Raw genomic sequence first — 22,390 nt, 5'->3', positions numbered from 1 at the left:
TGGGACCTATTGCTCGAACAACATTACAGAAAAGTTTGGAAGTTCTGTCCTCAATGTAAAGGGTGTAATTGCTGAAAGTGCGAAATTAATGCATAGTTAACAGACATTAAAAAGCTAATAAAACACAGAAACACAGCGAATTTTCGGATCCTTCCGAAAGTTTTCGGCAACAGAAGCTTTCTTTTAAGAGAGACTAAAACAAATGCTAATACATTATCGGAAGCAGGAATCTGCATGTTCGTTGCTGAAAACAGTTAAATTCTTTCGTGTGACCACATGTCAGAATTGTGTAAAAAAATAATTTTCAGGGGGCAAATGTGTGAGAGAAATCCAGTTCCACAGAACTGAGTGCAGAGAAATGTGTTAGTTGCACACTTTTCGGAAATATTGCGTCAAGATATTGGTGAAAATGTATTGAGCTTAATTTTAGATGAATCAACATATATCCGTTACAAAACTACTCGTCGTTTGTATACGCTGTTTCAGCGTCTCAGTGCAAAAATTAGTGTGTACGTTCGTGGGTTTGCTGGAATTCGAATCTGGCACAGCTGAAGCCTGTGATAAGTTATATGTGTGTTACTTAGAACCAATCGTACAGGAAACGCAAAAGATAACCGAGGTTTTTGAAAGTGAGAAGATTGACCCTACAAAATTACTCCGGGATTTGAAAAACGTCATCCAGTCAGTGATTCGGAGAATTACAATACCTGCAGCGAAAATAATATCCAGACTGGTTATATTGATTCTTATGTAGATGCTAAACCGTACAATACGGCATGAATTTGAGAAAAATTTCAAAAATTAAACTCAGTCGTGAAACTGGAAACCTCCCTCGTAAACGGTGCATAGATTTCACAATAGCACTCAACCGAAGAACTAAGAAATGGGCTTCCTAATGGCATTCACACCCCGAAGAAAATTAGCATATTTTCAGCAAACGAGGTTCTCGAGTCTCTTATAAAGAACCGATTACTGAATTGAATGAAATATTTGGTTGTACTAAGCCCGACGTAATTGAATGAGTCATTAGTTAGTGACGGAATATCAGTTTCATAAAATGGCGAACAGTAGTTTTACAGTGGATTTTTCGTCTAAAGTAGGTGCTTGTAAAGATTCCACAGGCACGAATTTCTTTCAAGAGTTACGGTGTGTCTGAATTGACAGTGTTAAGGGTCCCCGATTCAAATACAGACACGAAGAGGGTTTTCAGTCAGATGAGCATTGTGAAATCAAAATTGCGTAATAGGATGAATATCGATACTGTGAACTCTGCTCCTGCCCGTACAGCCAGCTGACGAGACCGCTGCGCTGGGCGCATTCCCCTAGTCCTAGACCTAGACCTAGTCCTTCTCACACAGCTTCCGCGGCTGCGAACGCTGCCCTGTACAGTTATTTGCTGCAGTAGCTGTACAGTCGTGCACGTAAGAGGCGCCATAGTAAATAAGGATTTAACTACAGCTATTTCGATGGTTAAATGCACCGTTGCAGTCTAGCAACTTCCAGAGATGGGACCACCAGAGCTGCCCAGCTGGCTCCTGCGGATTTGTGCCGGTGGTCTAAATGCTGACCCTTTCAAGTGTCGCAAGTAAAACCCGGGTCCTCTTCTCTCGGTGAACACTCCTTCCAGCCAGCCAGCCCTGATACGACATGCCGCTCGCCGTAGAGCACTGGCATACACCCAGTCGCTTAGAAAACCGGAAGAGGTCAAATGAGAATTGTGCGTCCGCGCACGGGAACGCACTTCGGAGTCTGTCAGTGTCCTCGTATTTGGATAGTGCGTCGATCGCGGAGGATGACGACGTCCCGCTTTGTGATCGACACTTCAGACGAGCAGGGAGCGCGCGACTCGCCAGTTGGGCGCGCCGGCCTACCAGCTGCCGACCGCGTGCTCACTCCGCGCCGCGCCGCGCCGCTGCTGCGGACCACCGGCCACTGTCACAGGAGGCGTCGTCAAGAGTACAGCGTGTAAAGACCCCTCCCTAGTCCTGAATCGGTACAAGTCGGTAAACGTCGGGAGGCGTCGGTAGGCACGCAGTTTCGACTGCTGCCAACATTACGTAGCTCACTGTGTTGCACAAGGTAGCCATTGTCGTCTGCTTCGTTATTGTTTTGCGCTCTACTGTTCTGCGTGTTTTTGTTGTGCAGTTGTGCTAAAAAGAAATCTTGGAAAGTTGTTGACCGATTGATTTAAAATTTTGGCACAACGTTTTTTAGGAATACTCCCGTGGTTTTATGTACTTTAACACCTTTGCGAAACGTATTGCGAATAGTGTTAGTAGTGAAGAAATAATAGAACAGAACGTCATGCCTGACGCGACACTTTTTCAAGCATCTCGATGTTTACAAAGTCATATCTCCTGAATTATATGTCGTAAAGAGACATAAATTTGTCGGCGCGTTTACTGATATATGTGGATACTGTATGCGAAATATGTTGCGATTAGAGTTAATAGTAACGAAATAATACATTAAAACGTCATGCCTACTGCGGCAGATTTTCATTAATTTGTGGGGGGTGTCAGCGAGGGTTTGTTGCTAGTCGCTAAGTGCTCTCATTCTCAAATAGTGGATGCATAAATCTGGGCATTTTCCCGCGGTGGCATCTCATTGTTTATGACGTCCTATCTACTCAAGAATGTGTCCTTTTTCTTCGGCTACGAACCTTCGTGGGCGTACGGAGAACAAATCACCAAAATTTCATCGCAATCGGATGAATGGTTTGTGAGCGCATAGTAGACATACATACATACATACATACATACATTCATTTTTATATATATATAAATGTACATGACAATTTCAGTTTTGTTTACGAACAACATTTAAAGCGAGTTTTACTTCTGAGCCTTTCGTCTGCTTTCGTGTAAGCATGACGCGCAATTTGTAGTGCCAGCACTCCTGTAGGGTCTTACAATTAAACACACTGTACGCCGCGCCTTCCGTGCAGCCTCAGAAACAAATGTTACAACATTTTTGTGGTACTGTCGCACGAACGGAACTGAACTGTGAACAACGGCGATGGCATTCTTTGTACGCTTCTGGTACTTACGAGCTTTTATATTGTCGAGTAATTGCCGTACTCGAAATGTGCTTGCCGGTATGATCCATCCAATCATTGAACTGAAACGTACCATCCCATCTAGTCACTAAGTGAAAAAGAATCAGTCAGTTTCGACTGGTCATCTTTTGGTTACCTTCCGTATCACGGTCTCTGAAATATTTTTTTGACTCCTATTCCATCGAAATGCCAGACTGTGTGTGTCGCATATTCCAGTGCTCGCAATTTTCACGTTGTTTCCACTGAAACTGACGCTATAGCTAAATACGTAATGTTACTAAAAGAAACTGACGTAATCATTATAAAGCCTTATCGAGTCGATATTTTCCTACGCAACGTCATTTCAATGATAGAACAACGTTATGTGTTGCTGTCCAAAATTCCGGTATAATTTACAAATGACGGCATATTTTTAGAACAAGGCGAGGCGTAATCACCAACCATCTCTAGTTTTGGAGACTCAATGAGCCACAAAATGGTCGGTTTGCTCTGTTAGATTTCGTCCTACCTAACTGTGACACAGTCCTCGAGTCTTCGGCGGCAGCTGGTGGAGAAAGTGAAGCTAAGAACGTCAATACAGTTACTCTGACCGTGGCACGTTGCATTAGGATGTCGATTTCTGCGGTACACCCGACTAACACTCGCTTCCCACGCACCTGAGTCAGCCCCAGCGAGTGAGCAGTCGACGCCTCCGCCGCCGCTCATTGCTACCTTCCTGCATCCCCAGTCTGCCTCTCACATGTACGGGATACCTGTCAGCTCAGCTGACGTGTGTTGTAACTTGCATTTTTGTTGACAGCCGCAACGGACGTGGCGGATGTATGGGTTTGTTTATCTGTTTGCACTCACGTCGATGTCGTACGAATCCTTGACCACCATTTCACAGCTATGTCATCACGGAGCTCCTGCAGAGTGATCTACACAAAATAATAGTATCTCCCCAGCACCTGTCCGCCGACCACATCAAAGTCTTCCTCTACCAGATCCTCAGAGGTAAGAAATAATCAACGTATTTTTCCTCACATTAGCTGTAAGTTCTTTTCTTGTGAATTAAATTGGGAAAAAAATTGTAGGTCGTAAAATTAATTCAATGTCTGAGTGGTGACGCAGTAAATACAGCAATAAGTCACTTTCTGACAATGATTTTTGCCATGTGCACCCCGTCTACACCGTTTTTGCACGTTCGCTGCAGCTTTAGAAATTGTGCCGCTGTTGGGGATGGTACGAGTATGTTTGCAGGGTGAAATGAAAAACTTTGAGACACGCGCTTAAAGAAATTTAATTACACTGCACGCTAAACGTTAGGCGTGGACTGGAAGCAATGCAGCACAAACCAGCTCAGAAACATATAATCGTCACTGACAGTTGCTGTCCTTACTGCGTCACATGTTTCATAAACACTCACGGAGTTCATCCGAGTAGTAGGATAAGGGGATGCCGAGGACAATTGTGATATAAAATTGCTGTACAAACTAATTGAATTGATCAATCAGTTCCCCCCACCTCCACCCCCACCCCCACCCCCAGATGACGTCAAGTGTTTTCCCCAGCCGCGTCCCGTCACCATCCCCACCTCTCCCCCTCCCCCTCGCCTACCGCCGTATTGCCAGGAATTTCCAGTTTTGCCGGGAACTTCCAAAATGGCAGCAATTTCTTTGTCCACGGATGTGCTGAGGTCCCACCCCACACTCCACCCGGCAATTGGTGGGAAATTCAAAATGGCGGTTGGCCTTTCTGGGAGTAGAATGCCGGGCCTTCTGAACGGGAAACCCAAGTCCACCTTCCAGTACACGGAAACAGTCCACATGCAGGAGGGGACGGTTAGGTTACTGTACTTTATGTATTTTGGTTGGGAAACTGAATTAAAAATCGGTCCTAATTACACAAAAATACGGATAGCGCTACGCAATGAGAAAAAAAAACCTTCTGTTATCCTGATGGGAAAAAAAGTTCACAATATCATTCGAAACTAGTGGCAGACGTACTAAAACTCTACCCTTCACCTACAAGCTATCTTTATTTTTGTTGGGAATTTAGTTCAGCTGACGAGAAGCTTGTGTTGGCCATTTACCAGTGTAAGCGTCCAGCTGGGCACCGTGGCCACCGCTGTTTGACGTCTCGCCTCCCGCTGCGCTGCTCCTCGCTCACCCTGCCAACACACGCTGCCACAAACGATGGAAAATGCTTCAGTGTTCTAATTACGCATCGAAATTGTCGTGGAAAAAAGAAAAACGGGCGCTTATAATGCAACGCATGCGTTCTCATCGATGTGCAGTCACGAACTAACCAACTTGGAGCCACTCTTACATCCCACTGGCCCGTTCTATCTCGTCACTACAGAACGTCGAGAGATAAATGACAGCTACCTCGAGTGCGACTCGTTTGTCTAAAAGTCAGCTGTGCCGCACTATGACCCACTCCACACGTGACCCACTCCAGCCGTATGCCTCCAGCAGCTCCGCCCACAAGCACGTGCCGTTCTGCGATGGAGAACGTTTGTATTTAATGTCAACGCACCTCTTATAAGCGAATGTCTATTTTAAAAAATAAAATACACAATAGCGACAATAATCAATTTCTCGTTTCCATGAAAATAGGCGCAGTTCATTTCCTTTTAGTTCTGTAAGCAAAATCGGTATAGGTTTCACGTTTGACTCTAGGATATAATTCCCATCTCTCTCTCTCTCTCTCTCTCTCTCTCTCTCTCTCTCTCTCTCTCTCTCTCTCTCCCCCTCCCCCCCTCCACTTCCCTTATTTTACGACATCCAACTAAGTGCGGAAAAAAAACTGTAGCACAGATGACAAAACTGCTGATTTCGGTGCTATATTGCTGATATGAAGTATTATTAATCTCATCGACATGTCCCCCTGCGTAAAATCGAAACTAAAACTTCCACTATTTTACTGCGAAAACTGCCAATCACGGCAGAATGTCCTCATTATTTCGAAACTTTGATCAGAATAAAGATAAAGAGAGAATTTAAACTCTGAAGGAAAAAAAAATCTATGTTAAGTGATTGATTTCTTTCAGTTTGACGGACAAAAGCCGGCCGGAGTGACCGAGCGGTTCTAGACTCTACAGTCTGGAACCGCGCGACCGCTACAGTCGCAGGTTCGAATCCTGCCTCGGACATGGATGTGATGTCGTTAGGTTAGTTAGGTTTAACTAGTTCTAAGTTCTGGGGCACTGCTGACCTCAGATGTTAATCCCATAGTGCTCAGAGCCATTTGAACCATTTATTTGATGGACAGAATTACATGGTTTCAGACCGTCCCTCGCATTCAAATCAGTGTCCATAAATAACTTGTCATGGACATGTATACTACAGACATTTCAGCCATGTGTAATATCATTTGCTCACATGTCACAAAAAACAATAAAGCTATTATTCAAAAGAATTTTGTTGTTTTGTACACTATGGACAGTCCCATTTTACCAATGTACTGCTTAACACACTGACGTTTGTGAAATATATGAGAACCACATAACGTCACCTAATAGAGAACCCTATAAGATTACTCAGATACATTGAAAATAAATACCATCTGCATGCTGACATTTTACATTCTTGCCCCATTGCTCCCCTCTGCCGACCTGCGTGTGAACTTTATGCCATTCGTACTTGAAAAAGTAGTCTAAATCCAGCAGAATATCATTTGCAATAGCAGCAGCTTCTTGCATACTAGGTTTGTAAGCAATATGATCGTCACACAACAGCCTGCTTAGTGCGATCTACACACATGTTGGGTACAACATTACCCTCTCTAGGTTCCAAAAAGCTTGGCAGTTATGTAGTATGAAATAACACAGGACTTGCAGTATCTCAGTATTGCGGTATTTTTAATCACACAGTCGTGGCGATAATAATAAAAAGTCATGATTCCGCAGTTGTTTTCTGCTAGTTTTATGAGCAAAATCAGATCTGTTTCAGAGCATCTCGTGTGTTCAAATGAGAACTTGTTATGCACGAGGGCATTACATTCATTGCAGGTGTATGAAATACTGATACAGATCAGCATCTATACAGTCGTTTAGTATGTTTGAGAACACTCCTCGTCATTATTTTGTAACATTGAGAGTAGGTAAAAAACTATGAACTAATACATCCAGAGTTTAACCAGTCATATCACTCTCTGTAATAGAACCTCCTGTAAAATTTTATCGTGCCTTTTCCACCGCTATATCGAAAAGCAAGTCCCACCTGCGTGTTGACATTGAGCATATTACATATACATGTATTGCTCCATTGGAGCAGAATGCCAGTGATCCAAGTCTGCTTCACAGATCTATGTAAAGTTTTGTCACCTGCACTGGAGAAAGACCAGATCCCACAAACTATTAATCGCAAGACAAGTTTCCTGTTTTGTTTTTTCGTAAGCAGATTAATACATTATTTTACAGCTGTAAGACATTCGAGCAGTGTATGACTATAGCTTTTTACACCACCATACATTTTGTTTTTCTACCATGACTTACAAGGTGTGTATCAAGGGCTAAACTGACATTAACATGCTTTGATCCATTGGCTCTCACAGAAAGCAGAACATCACATGGCGTACACTATGCTGCTCTCACAACACAAGGGATGGTAGAAATAAAACACACAGGCGATGTTTCTCAATAACAAAAAAGTGGAAGACATCGCTACATGCAGAAACTGGAAGGTGATGATCTATACAAGTAATCTCATCTCCCACAGTGACTGCGTAACACATGCTTCATTGTTCCATTTTGGAGACCATTCTTTTCTCATTTTGCAGTTTCGGTGCTGACTATCGCCAGGAAGAGCTGTTCACAACATGCCCAGGATAGTAGCAATAAAGAGAGGTACTGTTCTCTCATTGTGCTCCACAGTGACAAGTGGCAGGTTCCACCAATGCTTTCTACATCTCAAACAAGTGGTGTCAGTCAATCATTATGTGATAATCAATAGCTTATCACTGCATGAATGGGACGGAAAAGACAACTTCGATACGGGACGATGTACTGTAGTAAGCACCGCAATTGACAGTGCGATCAATTTTAGCAATTTCACCAGTATTTCATACTTTCAGCACCAGCCAGTGACACAGTAGAACTCTTCCCAATATCTGTATCATCGCTAAACCACCCCTTCACTACTTAGCAAGCACCATATACTAGATTGCGAATGCAGATAGATGGTTGTGCAGTACGTCCATTCGGTCATATGCACCAAAGTATACCAGTCAGCATCCTGTATAGATGCAGTTTGTTTAGCTTCATATTTGTAGCACATTGATCGTAGTGCAGAATTTACGATTCCAACTGGCCATCTTTCCCTGTGTGAATGGGAGTGGCACAGTATTCTCACATTCGTGGGATAAAGTCGGAGATTGACAGATCCCCCCTCCCCACATTGTCCTTGGTCAACCCTCCCTGCAACACAGTGACCAGAAGTAGGTGGGTACTGTACCCACTACATTTCACGTTTCATTAACGAACAAAGTGAGCTGTGTGTGTAACTCCTGTTCAGCGAAGACAGTTTCGCGCCAATCTGTCCCTTGGCACTCGTCCGAGTCAGTGCCGAGAAGGTACCAGCTCTAGAGAAATGATCGTAGAGCATGAACACACACTCCTATGGCTACACGGCTCTGCATCTAAAAATGCTATATTGTTATGCCATATGGTTTCCAAAGTACACACATCAAAAAAAGGTTTTGCATTACCCCGGTTCCCAGAACTGAAGACAGACATTGACTGTGGATATTGCACCACAGACACAGTCCCACTCCCGGCGTCCACGGCGAGGTCCACCTTTGCAACCACGACACCGTGCAGTGCGGTACAGATGGGCCCAACAACATGCCAAATGGACCGCTCAGGATTGGCATCACGTTCTCTTCACCGATGAATGTCGCAACTTCAAGCAGACAGTTGTCGGAGACGTGTTTGGAGGAAACCCAGTCAGGCTGAACTCCTTAGACACACTGTCCAGCGAGTGCAGCAGGTTGGAGGTTCCCTGTTATTTTGGGGTGGCATTATGTGGAGCCGACGTGCGCCGCTGGTGCAAGGCGCAGTAATGGCTGTACAATAGATGAAAGCCTCCCTCCGACCGATAGTGCAACCGTATCGGCAGCATATTGTGGAGAAACTCGTCTTCGTGGACGACAATTCGCTTCCCCATCGCGTACGCCTTGTGAAAGACTTCTTTCAGGTCATCTCTCGACTAGAGTGGCCACCATGTTCTCCAGACGTGAACCGTATCGAACATGTCTGGGATGGATTGAAAAGGGCTGTTTACGGACAACGTGACCCACCAACCACTCTGAGAGATCTATGCCAAATCGTTGTTGAGGAGTGGGACAGTCTGGACCAACAGTGCCTTGATGAACTTGTGGATAGTATGCCACGACCTATACAGGCATGCATCAATGAAAGAAGGCGTGCTACTGTGTATTGGAGGTACCGGTGTGTACAGCAATCTGGACCGCCACCTCTGAAGGTCTCGCTGTATGGCGATGCATCATGCAATGTGTGGTTTTCATGAGCAATAAAGAGGGCGGAAATGATGATTGTGTGTATCTCTATTCCAGTTTTCTGTACAGGTTCCGGAACTCTCGGAACCGAGGTGACGCAAAACCTTTTTTGATGTGTGTATTAGTCGTGCAGAATTCAGCGCTCTTAATTCTCTAATGCAGGATATATATGTCCATCATCTGACATACAACCACCCTGCAAGCTATCTATCTCAATCACTACGGTGACAAACTTAAAAATGATTGTACTATTTCCTTCTATACTATTCTGGTGTTCTAGGAAGTGTCGGAGTTGTTCCTCACTACAAAAATACTTTCCGTGTATATCTGCTACACGAGCTGCGTAGAAGCCGACTAGAAAGGAGTCATAGTAGCGGTTTTGAAGGATGACACTGTGCCTCACGAGGCAATGCAGTGTGGTAAAGGCGACATGTATATTTTCGATAATTGATACATTGAGTTGCCACTCATGCCCTGCTGCACAAAAATGCACATGAAGAAGCAGAAACTTGTTACTACGAGGGAGTAAGCACCACGGTCAGTAGCCAAAGTAGCAACAGTCTTGTTGCTGTTTACAGTAGCGCCACCACGGCCCTGGTAGCATTCCTGTTGTCTACAGACGTTAGGTAGTTTCAGGATAATATAGCAATTTTGTCCTAATACCACATCTGTAGATCACACCCTCCTCATATAAGTAAAAAAGCAGCTACTATACTTCCAACTGCCCAGTTCCAACTATTTTTCAAGGTCACCCAACTACAGACTTTCCCAGTCCGAAGTACATGTGCATGTGTGTTACATCTCCTTTGACTACTGATCATGGTGCCTACTCCCTCGTAAGAAGTTGCTGCTGCTGTGTGTGCATTTTGATGCAGCAGAGTGTGGGTGGGAATTCAGTGTATCAACTATCGAAAATATTCATGTTGTTCCTTCCTCACTCTACTTCCTAGTGAGGCATAGCTGCATCCATCAAAACCGCTTCTAATATAGTAAGCATGATTGATACGGGAAGTGTGATTGAGGGTGTGTATGTTTCCGACTTGAAAAGGCACATAAAAAACCACCAATTTCCTAAGAGACAGAAAAGCAGTCTCGTAACTTCGTTCTTGTCGGTTTATAAGTAGTTTAAGTGGCGGCTATACATAGGCAATGACTCAGTAGTGACAAACAGCTCAGTCAGTTCCTAGGACACCAGAATAGTATAGAAGGAAGTAGTATAATTATTGTAAAGTTTTTCGCCACAGTGATTGACGTAGAAAACTGGCAGGGTGGTTGTGTGTTACATGTTGGACATATATATATATATCATGCATCAGAGTATTAAGGGCGTTGCATTCTACACGACTAATACTCTGGAAACCGTATGCCTATAACAATATAGAATTTTTAAATGCAGAACAGTGTAGCCATAGGAATGTGTGTTTATGCCATGCGATCATTTCTCTCGAACTGGTACCTTCTTGGTACTGTCTCCAGACACTGGAATAATTCTACAGAATTATAGCACAGTTGATTTACATAAAATGTTTCAAACTCAATCCATCTGAAGCTCAATCACATATAAACCATGCATTTCTTCTTAACTGTGTGTTACATCACCAAAACAATCTCATATCTACTATACATTTGAGAAAGGGTGCTAACCTCGTCAACATGCACGTGTCTGGAGAGATCTTGTGCACTTGGATGCGTGCGTGGGAAAGGTTGGTGCGGAACAATATTCGCTGAAAAGCAGTTACGGACACAGCTCACTTTGTTTGTTGGGGATCTGTCAATTTCCAACTTTTTCCTATGAATGTGTGAATACTCTGCGACTCCCATTCACACAGGGAAAGATGGCCAGTTGTAATCGTAAGTTCTGCACTACGATCGATGCGCTGGAAATATGTAGCTAATCAAATTTCATCGGTACAGGATGCTGACTGGTATACTTTGGTGCATATGACCGAATGGATGTACTGCACAACCATCTATCTGCATTCGCAGTCTACTATGTGGTGCTTGCTATGTAGTGGAGGAGTGGTTTAACGATGATACATAAATTGGGATGCATTCTGCTGTGTCATTAACTGGTGCTGAAAGTATGGAACAACTGGTAAAATTGCTAAAATTGACCGCACTGTCAACTGCAGTGCAGCATTGTCCCGTATCGAAGGTATCTTTTCGATCCCATCCATCCATTGGTATGCTATTGATTACCACATAATGATTGACGGATGGAGACAGCATTGGTGGAACACTGGGCATCTGCTTCTTGTCACTGTGGAGCAGGTGAATGAACGTAGAGGTCATCAACTTCAGGCGGTTGTTTGGATGCAGACTCGTCCTACTTCCGTATGCTGTGACGCCCTCTCGCCAATAAGAGAACAGTCCCTCTTTTTATTCCTACTATCCTGGCCATGTTGTGAACAGCTGCTTCTGGCGATTGTCAGCGCTCGAACGATGACATGGCTGCAAAATGACAAAAGAATGGTCTTTCAAATGGAACACCGAGCCATCTGTGGAAGATGAGATTACCTGTAAGTGCTCTTCAATGCTCCAAACACTTCCCCTTTCCATGTGTTGAGATGTCTTCCACATTTTTGTCAATGAGGGACATTGCCTGTGTGTCTCATTTCTATCATCCTTTGTGTAGAAGGAGCAGCATAGTTTACACCATGCGATATTCTGTTTTCTGTGAGGGCCAATGGATTGAAACGTGTTAATGTCAGTTTAGCACTGGACACAGACCTCAGAGTCATGGTAGGAAAGCGTAATGTATGGCGGTGTACAAAGCTGTAGTCATACATTGCTTGGATGTGTTACAGCTGGGAAACATTGTATTATTCTGCTTACAAAAGAACAAAACAGGAACACACTCTCGCGATTACTAGTGTGCGGGCTATGGTCTTCCTCCAGTACAGGCGACAAACTTTTACACAGTTCTGTGCAAGTGACTTCGATCACTGGTTAGCCGCTCCAATGGAGCTATACATGTATACTGAAGCACCAGGGAAACCAGTATAGGCATGCGTGTTCAAATACAATGTAGAGAGACAGAATATTGCACCGCCTATGTGAGACTGGCACAGTTCCTTGATTCGTTACTGCTGCTACAAGGCAAATTATCAACATTTAAGTGAGTCTGAATGTAGTGTGTTATACTCAGCATAAGAGTGATGGGACACAGCATCTCCGAGGTAGTGATGAAGTGGTGATTTTCCCATTGGAATTGCATCGCTATTCAATGCATCGTCCACCAGCCGACTTGTCTCAACGGGTCTACTGCCGCCTCGGTCACCCGATGGTCGTTCTCTTGTGAGTCTAGTTTTTCGAATCCGACGCAAAACTGACAATTAATTGTAACGATACGACCCTCTTAATGACGATGGAACACACAAATTGCGTCGCGATTGAATACATCGTCCTCCAACCGACTTGTCACGCCATTTTTTTAATTTCCCGCCATACGGTAGGATTGGGCGGGGAGAGGGGCAGGGGGTGGAGACCCGCGTGCCAGCTGGGTAAGAATACGTGACGTCATCTGAGGGAATTAATTTGTATATCAGTTTGATATCAAGTGTACGCCGAACACCCTTGCCATACTCTGCCAATCCCTTATGCATAAAATAATAACAGGATATTAGTGCATCAGTCGTACTTTTATTTATTTGTTGTTTGTCATAGCTGTTGCATGAAAGTCAGTTGCCGTTTTATATGCTTATTGTACAACCTTTCAATATCACAATATTTTGTTGACTAGAACACTATCGTAGTGTTTTGCAATGGGTGTTTTTGCTTCCACGATCGAGAAGGATTTTCTGTGAAGATTTTTATTTTTGCAATGTCGCCACACCAATGATACTTAGTGTTTGTAGTTTTTTTTTATTAAAACAGGAGCCAATGAGTCAATGAAACGCCTAGTACTGGTTACGCCTAACAACCTCTTTCATAGAATGGCGAAGCAGTTCTCAGTGCATCGCGATTGCTACCTGAAACTTGTCCTCAGAAAAGAAAGTGCAGTAGCCTCATTGAGGGTAGGCACTTGCGTCCTGTGCACCACTCCTCCCACTAGCGGCACGTCCCGCACCCCCATTCAGAACCACAAAACACAATCCCACCTTTCTGTTATCCGTCAGAAAATTTGATTTTACCTTTCAGGGGTAGTGCAAGACCCACATAGCGGTAAGGAAACGGAAATCAAGCTCTCCGAATCGCGTGGCCGTGAACTTTTCCAGTCGAGAAAATATGACACGATAGTTCATATTCTTGCTTTACGAAATTAAAATACTAGATGATAATATTTTTCATTTATACTTTACGGCGGGCGGGTTTGGTATCCCGGTAAAATATATTTGTTTGTAAAACCCAATATTTCAATTTCGACCGTATGGCTGTTATCGAGTGGAAATTATGTTCCTGATTACGATCTTCTCGTGTGTATTGCACTCTTTGAATTGCATTGTAAATAAGTTGCTCTTATTCAGCTCAGTTTTTGCTCTCATGCGTAATATTGGGTGGAATAAATGTTGCCATTTCTGTTTTTGTATGAAACAGAATGTGGTTTCGTCGGGTGGTACTATGTGGACTCTTCTGTTGCTGCTTGTCAGTCCGTGTGAACTGCTCCACTTAAATGCATTGTAACTATTTTGCTCGCATTTTACGTTGTTTGTTTCTATCCGCTTTCTTACTCTCGCATTTAATGGGGGCCACCGAAATTTTCATTGACTTGTACTAAAATGTGCTGTTTGTAGTACCTGTTAACTTCCTATGAAAACTTTTAAGTGGCTACTGTCGCATTTGTTCATTCGTAAGGCAGAATGATCTAGTCGACACGATTACAAACCGTAGTCATCCACACCCATAGTCTGCGAGTCAATGTCAGTGGCAAGATGCAGTACCGTCCAGTACTCATTTCGTTCCGAGGTGTAATAAACTTGAATATCAATACTGTTAGAACCTGCTAACACAGAGTTCACCATTAAATGCGAGAAACTACGGAGAACAGATGCAAACAAAAATAAAATAGAACGAAAGCAATATACGTAACATGCATTTGAATCGAGCAGTTCACAGAGAGATTAGTAAGTAGTAACAAATACACGAAAGTCCACATAGCACCACATGACAAAGCCAGCTCTGTTTTGTATGAGATAAAATAAAATATGGAATAGTTTACCCCACCCAATATGGGAGCAAAAATTAAGCAGAAAACGAGCGAGTTGAATAGAATGCAGTTGAAGGTCTACGATACACACGAGAAGTCGGTATCAGCAGCACAGTGTTGTGAAACGAGCTTCTGGTAACTACGAAATGGAAACACAGGGCCGGGCAAACTATAATCGCGTTCGAACGGGCCAGAGAGGGGCCTATATGGCGCAGCGTTCGATACTCGACTCCCCCAATCCCCTCCGATAAATGCGTGGAATGCCCTCATCTCCATTATATGCTCAAATCGAAGACGACGCTGAGTCCACCGAGGTTAATCGTCCCTTACCGAGTTACACGTTCGACATTCTCGTATACTTTCTCTGTTCGACCTCTGCTTGTGACGTTGCCACGTACACCTGGCGTTGCTCTGTCGTCGAATCGGATGAAGATAAACCTACGACTGAAGATCACAGCAGCTCGCTCTCTGACCTACCTTCCGATTCGCGGTGAATTCTACCCCATCACACCATTTTCTGTTGCTGTCGGTTTTATCTATATTAAATGGCCAGAATTCTTTCCCTTCCACATCACTGCCCGCCCGCCACATAAAAGACGACTGTTTGCATTTCCCTTTTCAGATTTTCTGGCTTTCCCACTATATTTAGAATTCATACATTCCACGCTCCAATTCTTAGAATGTTACGCTTTTGTCAGTTGACAAATCGCTTTCTCACGATCACCTCCTCTTTGGCTGTGCCCTCCCGAGACACGAGTGGGAAACGAATGTGGAATCTTTGCCAATGGAGAGATAATGGAGACACTTGACCTACGGTTATACAGTATGTCTCTTTCGTGCAGTTGTTTCCTTTTGCCTTCTGTATCCTAGTGTCATCGATCGTCGCCTATTCTTCCTCTGTGAGTCAGTTTCCCACCTCGAGGGCAAGACGGTGCCCTGACGGCAGCTCCTGCTCTGCTTTGTTTGAAAAGCCATCGGCAGAACGACGGTGACTCCTCGTACTGATATTCTTTCGGCGCAGTCGCTCATAAATATTACTCGTAATCGAAGCAGTGTATTGAATGTATACTGGAACCCAGGGGCCTTTGTTTGACAGTCAAATACGCTACTCCCAGAGCACGGTGAAGGAATTCGGCTCTCGGACGTGCTTTGCCGTTAAGGAGTGTGGTGCGCCCTTTCCCCCGTGTGGCCAGTTGTGGGTGCATCTGCCCATCACTCGGAACGTCTTCCATAACTTTACCCGCACCGGTGTGTCCGTCTTATGGATCGCGCCTGTAGAGCTTTGCTTCCGTTACTGTAAAATCTTTTGTCAAGATGAGAGGGAAAATAACCCAACAGCTGACTGCTCCACATCGATTGGTTCGAAAAGTCTCATCACTGAGTGCTCCTAGCAATGCATTTTGCGATTTCTCTTTCCTTCTCTCCACTGCCCGATTTCTCCAAAGATTTTGTTTTATTTCTCGCAATATTTAAGGCGACTCGTGAAACTCGTACTTACTCGTCGAGATCAGTGTCGTACGTTGCCGTAGTCCGACATTGTGAGGAGAGTTTCGTTCGTGTAATTAATTCCTCCGTTCGAACCACGTTGTGTCGAGAGAGGTAACACCTCCTTAAGAGACTGGCCACGTCGTCATTGATGACTTAACCCTTTACACGTGCCAGAACTCGTCACCAGGTTCAGAAACTAACAGCTACGTGATAGAATTAACTTGATTCTCATACTAAAACTGAAGGTGTAATGTATACAAAATGATTTTTAAAATTCTCTCTCCCGTGTAAGTTGCAAACTGTGGAATAATTTGTGTATCTTTACTCATTTCCGCTGTCACAATGGAAGCACACTCTCTCTCGGAGAAGTTTCGTAAGGTCGTAGGTAACAGGTAGAACTAGTGTGTAGAATGACAGGTCCACTGACACAGTATTTGCCCTAATTTAAATTGCGCTATTTTCTCTAAACTTGACATTTCGCAAAAATTTGTTCTTTTGTTATCTTGATATTTATAGAACCACACATTCTGCTGTTAGACGTAGCCAAATTAACTCTCTGTACTCTTTGAGTAACTGAAAAGTGTATAATGCTAAACTCCTCATGCTTTTTTTTTTTAAAAAAGTGTAGACAATACATAAGCATGCAGTACACACATTGTACTCGAGCTGCAAAACTAAGATAAACACATCGTGATGGGAAGATAATGTTAAATAAAGGAAAGGCAACCAATCACCTATAGCGGACCAATACGTGATGCACAGAAACACATAACAGGAAACATTAGCGAGTGCAGGTTTTCTCGGCGAATTTCATATATGAAGTCTTCACGGGTTGTCAGCAGAGTAGCATCGTCGTCTCGTAGCAACGTTTCGATGGAATGCGTCTCCGTCATCTCCAGGCAACGATGCTACTCGGCTGACAACCCGTGAAAACTTCATATAGAAAACATTAGGCTTTGAACTCTGGGGCTTTTTCTGAAAGGTGCACACATTCACATGCAACTATACAAACACCCAAACGTGCCCACCCACCAAAGTGGAGGAGCACATTAAGGTGTCTGTGCGGTGTGCTTTTACTGGAAAACGACCGAGCTGAGATCTCAAAGCCTAATGTGAATATTGTTTTTTGCTACGTTTTTCTGTGTACCTCAGGTTGGTCTGCTATAGGCGGATGGCCGCCTTTCACTTGGTTTGTGTACCATTAAATTCCACCAAATATAACAGTGATGCACCTACCATTTCCACTGATGACATCATCAGTGACCATAAGGCAGTTCTACCAACCATGAAAACAACTGTGACAACATAATGGCCATCTAGATTTAACTTTTCTTAAGGTTTCCTTAGATAAGCATCCAAATACCAACATGGTTTCCACCACGGTATTTGTAGCCAGTTTCCCTACCTCATCAATATCCATTTAAGCTGGTGCCTCATAGAGCTCATTAAAGACATTGTACAAACTCGGATTCACACACACACACACACACACACACACACACACACACGACTGCAGTCTCAGGCAACTGAAACCACAACACACAAGTTGTGTGTACGAGAGAGAGAGAAAGTGAGTGTGTGTGTGTGTGTGTGTGTGTGTGTGTGTGTGTGTGTGTGTGTGTGTGTGTGTTGTTAACAAAGGCCATAATGGCCAAAAGCATAATTGTGAGAATCTTTTTGTTGTGCCTATCTGTGACTCAGCATATCCGCTATATGGTGAGTTGCAACTTTCCTTCTCTAATATTGGAGAATGTACTTGATAAATATGCACTTAGAACCATTCATGATGTGTGGAATCCTCCATAGTGTAATGTCGCTGCAAAGAAACTTCTGGAGAGGTGGGGGGAGGGGGGGGGACATGGGACTGTAGATAGGGACATGCTGAATGAAACAAAATTGGGTACTAAGAAGACAATGTGTGGAGCCTGCAAGGACTAGTATAGCAGAAATTCTGGTCATGTGTAAAAGCTGTAGGTGGCACCAGAGTTAGTGCCCAGACACCCGAGGATGAAACTGAGGGCAGTAAAGCAAAAGAAGAAATACTGAACAAAGAAAGAAGCAGATGTACTGCCATAGCATAATTCTTTCACCACTGCAAAGATGAATGATATCGATGTTACTGTCACTAGTGTGAACAAATACCTACAGTTTCTGAAACTTAACAAGCTCCATGACCTCACAGAATACCTGTTAGATTCTGTACAGAATTTGTAGCTGAGTTAGCTTCCATTGTAATTATAATACACAATAGGTCCCTTGAACAAAGAACAGAGCACAGTGATTGGAAAAAAAGCAAAGGCCATATTGATCAGTGAGAAGGTTAACAGAAGTTATCCACAAACCTACTGTCTAATCTCATTGACATTCCTCTGTTGTGGAGTCCTAGAATGTAGTCTGAACTAGAACATAATGAAGTATATCAAACAGAGCGACCTTCTCCATACTGACCACCACGGATTCCGAGGACGCAAATCGTGTGAAACTCAGTTTCTGCTTTCCCACTGAACACCTGGAAGCTATGGCTCAAAGCAATTAGGTAGATGGTTTCTGAAAAGCATTTGATTCAGTACACTGCCCATTTTTATTATCAAAATTACAATTACATGTGGTATCAAATAAAATTTGGAGCTGGGTTGAAGATTTTTTCAGCATGTTATCTTGGACAGAGAACCAGTGAGAGATGGAAAACTAACTTCAAGGAAGTTTGGTGGGGGATTTGTTGATCATGTTGTATGTTGGTGAGTGGGCAGAGACTATCAATAGCAACCTCAGACTTTTTGCAGATGATGAAGCTATCTATAATGAAGCATTGTGATAAAAATTGCAGGAATATCAAGCCAATTCTTGATAAGATTTCAAAGTTACCAAAAGACTGACAACTTGCATTAAATGTGCAGAAATGTAAAATTATGCATTTCTCAAAAGGCAGGAATATAGTATATTGGCTACATTATCATCATTCACAGTTAAAGTCAGTCACTTCATGCAAATACCTGAGTGTAACATTTTGCAGGGATACAAAATGGAATGATCCATAAGTACAGCAGGTGGCAGACTTAAAGTTCATGGGCAGAATACTCAGAAAATGAATGTAGTCAGTACACAAATGCCGTTGGTTACAAATCACTTGTGCATCCTGTTTTAGCATATTGCTGAACTGTGTACAACTAACAGGGACATGGAATGTGTACAAAGAAGGGCAGCATGCACAGTCACAATTTGTGTGATTCACAGGACACTGTCACTGAAATGCTAGAAAATCTTAACTGGCACAGATTCTAAGATAGACGGAAAAGCATATTTGCAGAATTTCAAGAATTTAGAGAGATTCTTCTGCCATTTAAATACCATGGCATAGGGATTCTGGAGAGAAGATTATAGTAATTACAGCATGCATAGTGGCATTTAAGTATCAGCCTTCCTGCACTCCATTTGTGGTTGGAACAAGAAGACACCATGATGCACGGTACTGTACTAAGTACCCTTTGTTGTGTACTCCATCAGTTCTACACTAAACATCCATATTATACATTTAAAATGGCGCACACAGAGGTTTAGCATACTAATTGAGATCTGCTTTAGCTAGGTTCTAGCTGTGATTGCCCTAGTGCATTTGCCAATTGTTACAGCCAACTAGTACTTGTGTAAACTGAGTGTGCCAAGTATGTAGCTTTATCTTTTCTTTCACACTAGTTTTCAGCAGGGGAACAATAACTTAAGTCGAAATAGGTCTGATGAAATGTCTTGTTTACAAGCAACTGAATGAACAGTTAATTATACTTTAATACAAAATTAAAGTACAATCTTGTTTTAAAACTGTGCACTCATACTTTCTTCGGTTTTGTTCGAAGGTCTGAAATACCTGCATTCTGCACGCATCTTGCACCGTGATATAAAACCGGGGAACCTACTTGTCAACAGCAATTGTGTCCTCAAGGTACGATCCTACTACTTTCCAATTTATGTTCAGTTCCACTTTTCTGGTGTCGCAGTTTATTGACGTGTCACCTTTTGACAGATCTGCGACTTCGGGTTGGCACGCGTAGAGGAGCCAGACCAGTCAAAGCACATGACTCAGGAGGTGGTGACACAGTACTACCGGGCGCCTGAAATACTGATGGGCGCGCGACACTACTCCGCTGCCGTAGACGTCTGGAGCGTCGGCTGCATCTTCGGGGAGCTTCTTGGGCGACGCATCCTCTTTCAAGCGCAGAGCCCAGTCCAACAGGTAAACCACTAGTGGTCTGCAATGTGCACTTCTCACTCGATGACACCAGGGAGTTGTGTCGAGCAGCTAACTCCAAATTGAATGGCTGTAGATTACATTCCCCCCGAGCTACTGCAATCTCCTTTCCTTTCCTTTCCTTTCCTTTCCTTTGAAGGCTGCATTACCATCCCTGTTCCTCTTCCTCCCTCTCCTTACTCCTTTGTCCCTGCCCCCTCTTTTCCCTCTTAGTGGACTTCATGTCGACTTGGCTATCCTCCGGCTTTGTTTTGGCCTGTGCTATTGTTTAGTTTGCTGTTTCCATCTCCTGTTCGGCGTTTTTAGTCCCCTTGGGGTATGACCTCCATTTACAAAAAATTTCCATTCAGTGTGAGCCATTTGGGGATGAACTCCCTACCTAGCTTCCATGGTGCAGGTTCCTCTCCCCCTCCCCTCCCCTTTCCCTTTGCACCCTGGCTCCCCTCCTGCTAGGTCACCAGCACAGTAGCCAGTCTGTGTGGTAGGGCTGTTAAGTACCCACTTGGCTGAACTCCCTGAAACCACAAGGATCACACTGCTAGTACCTGAGCTGTTAATGCCTCATGTATGCCCAGGAGTCATTGCTCATCGTTTTGGGGCACTAGAACTCCCGGCAATGGCCGCCGTGCCAGATGGCCCTTGCTGTGGCTGGGTGGCGCCCACAGGACGAGCCCCCGATCGCAGTGGGTGGTACTAGGGCGGATGCCTTGCGCATGAAGCGACAAGAGCTTCACCGTCCTGGCCATTCTGTGGCTGTCTCCAAGAGTGGTAGCAGACGTGACACTCCTTCTTCTGATCCTTCGGCCTTGCCCTCCTTGGCCACCCCCTGGGAGGAGGGACAAACTCGCCGGCTTAGGTTGAAACCTTTCCCTCGGTACCTGGTTTGTACCAGGACGGATGGCGGTAGTTTTGCTGCGACCGAGCCTTTGTTTTTCGTGGAGACGATTGAAGATAACTATGGCGAATTGAATTGATGAGTAAAATGTGGTCCGTTGCTTTGCTCATCAAGACTTCTTCTGCTGCCCAATCTGACGCCCTGCGTGCTTGTGACCATCTCGGTGACGTCCCAGTCTCCGTCACGCCCCACCAATCTTTGAACTCAGTATAGGGCATTATTTCCCACCGAGATCTTCTTCTGCAAACTGACGAGGAGCTCCGTTGCTAACCTCGAATGGCAGGGGGTTCGTTTTATTCCCCGTGTGCAGCGAGGCCCTCCAAACAATCGCATCAGTACGGGCACCTTTATCCTGGCCTTCGAGGGGGATGTCCTCCCTGAGAAGGTCAAGGTAATGGTGTATCGGTGTGATGCAAAACTTTGCATTCCACCACAGGTGAGATGTTTTAAATGCTTAAGGTTTGGACACACGGTCTTCCCACTGCACCACTGATCCCCTCTGTGGTGACTTTTGGCACCCCCTCCATGAGGGGCGTGCTTCTGCTGCCCCGCCAGTGTGTGTAAATTGTAATGGGCAGCATTGTCCACACTCACCTACATGCCCGGTGTTTGTGAAAGAAAGAAGGAATTAAGAGTACAAAACTTTCGATCGGTTCACCTACACTGAGGCTCGTCAAAAATATGACCAGCTCCATCCTGTGTCTAAGACCTCTACTTTTGCTTCAATTACATCCATTCCCCCTCCTACCTCCTCCTCTTCCCAGCCCCACCCCATTCGCCCCATGCCTTCAGCCTTCTCCTCCTCCCCCCACTCCCCCTCAGTACCCATACCTTCGGGTGCTCCCCCTCCCCCTCCTTCGGCAGCTGCCGGTACTGGAGCTCCCTCCTAGGACTCCTCTTCCTGGCACCCCTCTGAAAGGCGATCTACTGCTCCACATCGGCAGCGTGAACCGCAGCCGGTGAGCGCCAGGATTGCCCGTTGTAATTCCGTGCCTGCCCTCGCTGAAGTCTGCCCTTCTCTTCCTTCCCAAGAGAAGAAGCAGAAACGCAGGAACGAGGGCA

The 22,390-nt window shown here is 44.3% G+C and overlaps 1 protein-coding gene across 2 annotated transcripts in view; it reads left to right on the top strand.

Moving 5' to 3' along the window:
* The window catches only part of LOC126460616 (serine/threonine-protein kinase NLK), a 450,646-nt gene that overhangs the window by 363,613 nt on the left and 64,643 nt on the right, over nucleotides 1-22,390 (top strand). For both annotated transcript variants that reach the window (XR_007585943.1, XM_050095928.1), the window contains exons 4-6: nucleotides 3,945-4,051; nucleotides 20,042-20,127; nucleotides 20,209-20,418. Coding sequence is in view for 1 of the 2 variants with exons in the window: in XM_050095928.1 (XP_049951885.1) it covers nucleotides 3,945-4,051; nucleotides 20,042-20,127; nucleotides 20,209-20,418 (403 nt within the window). In the remaining variant the exon portion in view is untranslated. The remainder of the gene's footprint in view (nucleotides 1-3,944; nucleotides 4,052-20,041; nucleotides 20,128-20,208; nucleotides 20,419-22,390) is intronic.

Source organism: Schistocerca serialis, chromosome 1 (genome assembly GCF_023864345.2).
Source record: "Schistocerca serialis cubense isolate TAMUIC-IGC-003099 chromosome 1, iqSchSeri2.2, whole genome shotgun sequence".
NCBI classification, from domain to species: domain Eukaryota; kingdom Metazoa; phylum Arthropoda; class Insecta; order Orthoptera; family Acrididae; genus Schistocerca; species Schistocerca serialis.
Note: the sequence above shows the minus strand (reverse complement) of the source record. Positions and strands in the feature narration are given on the sequence as shown.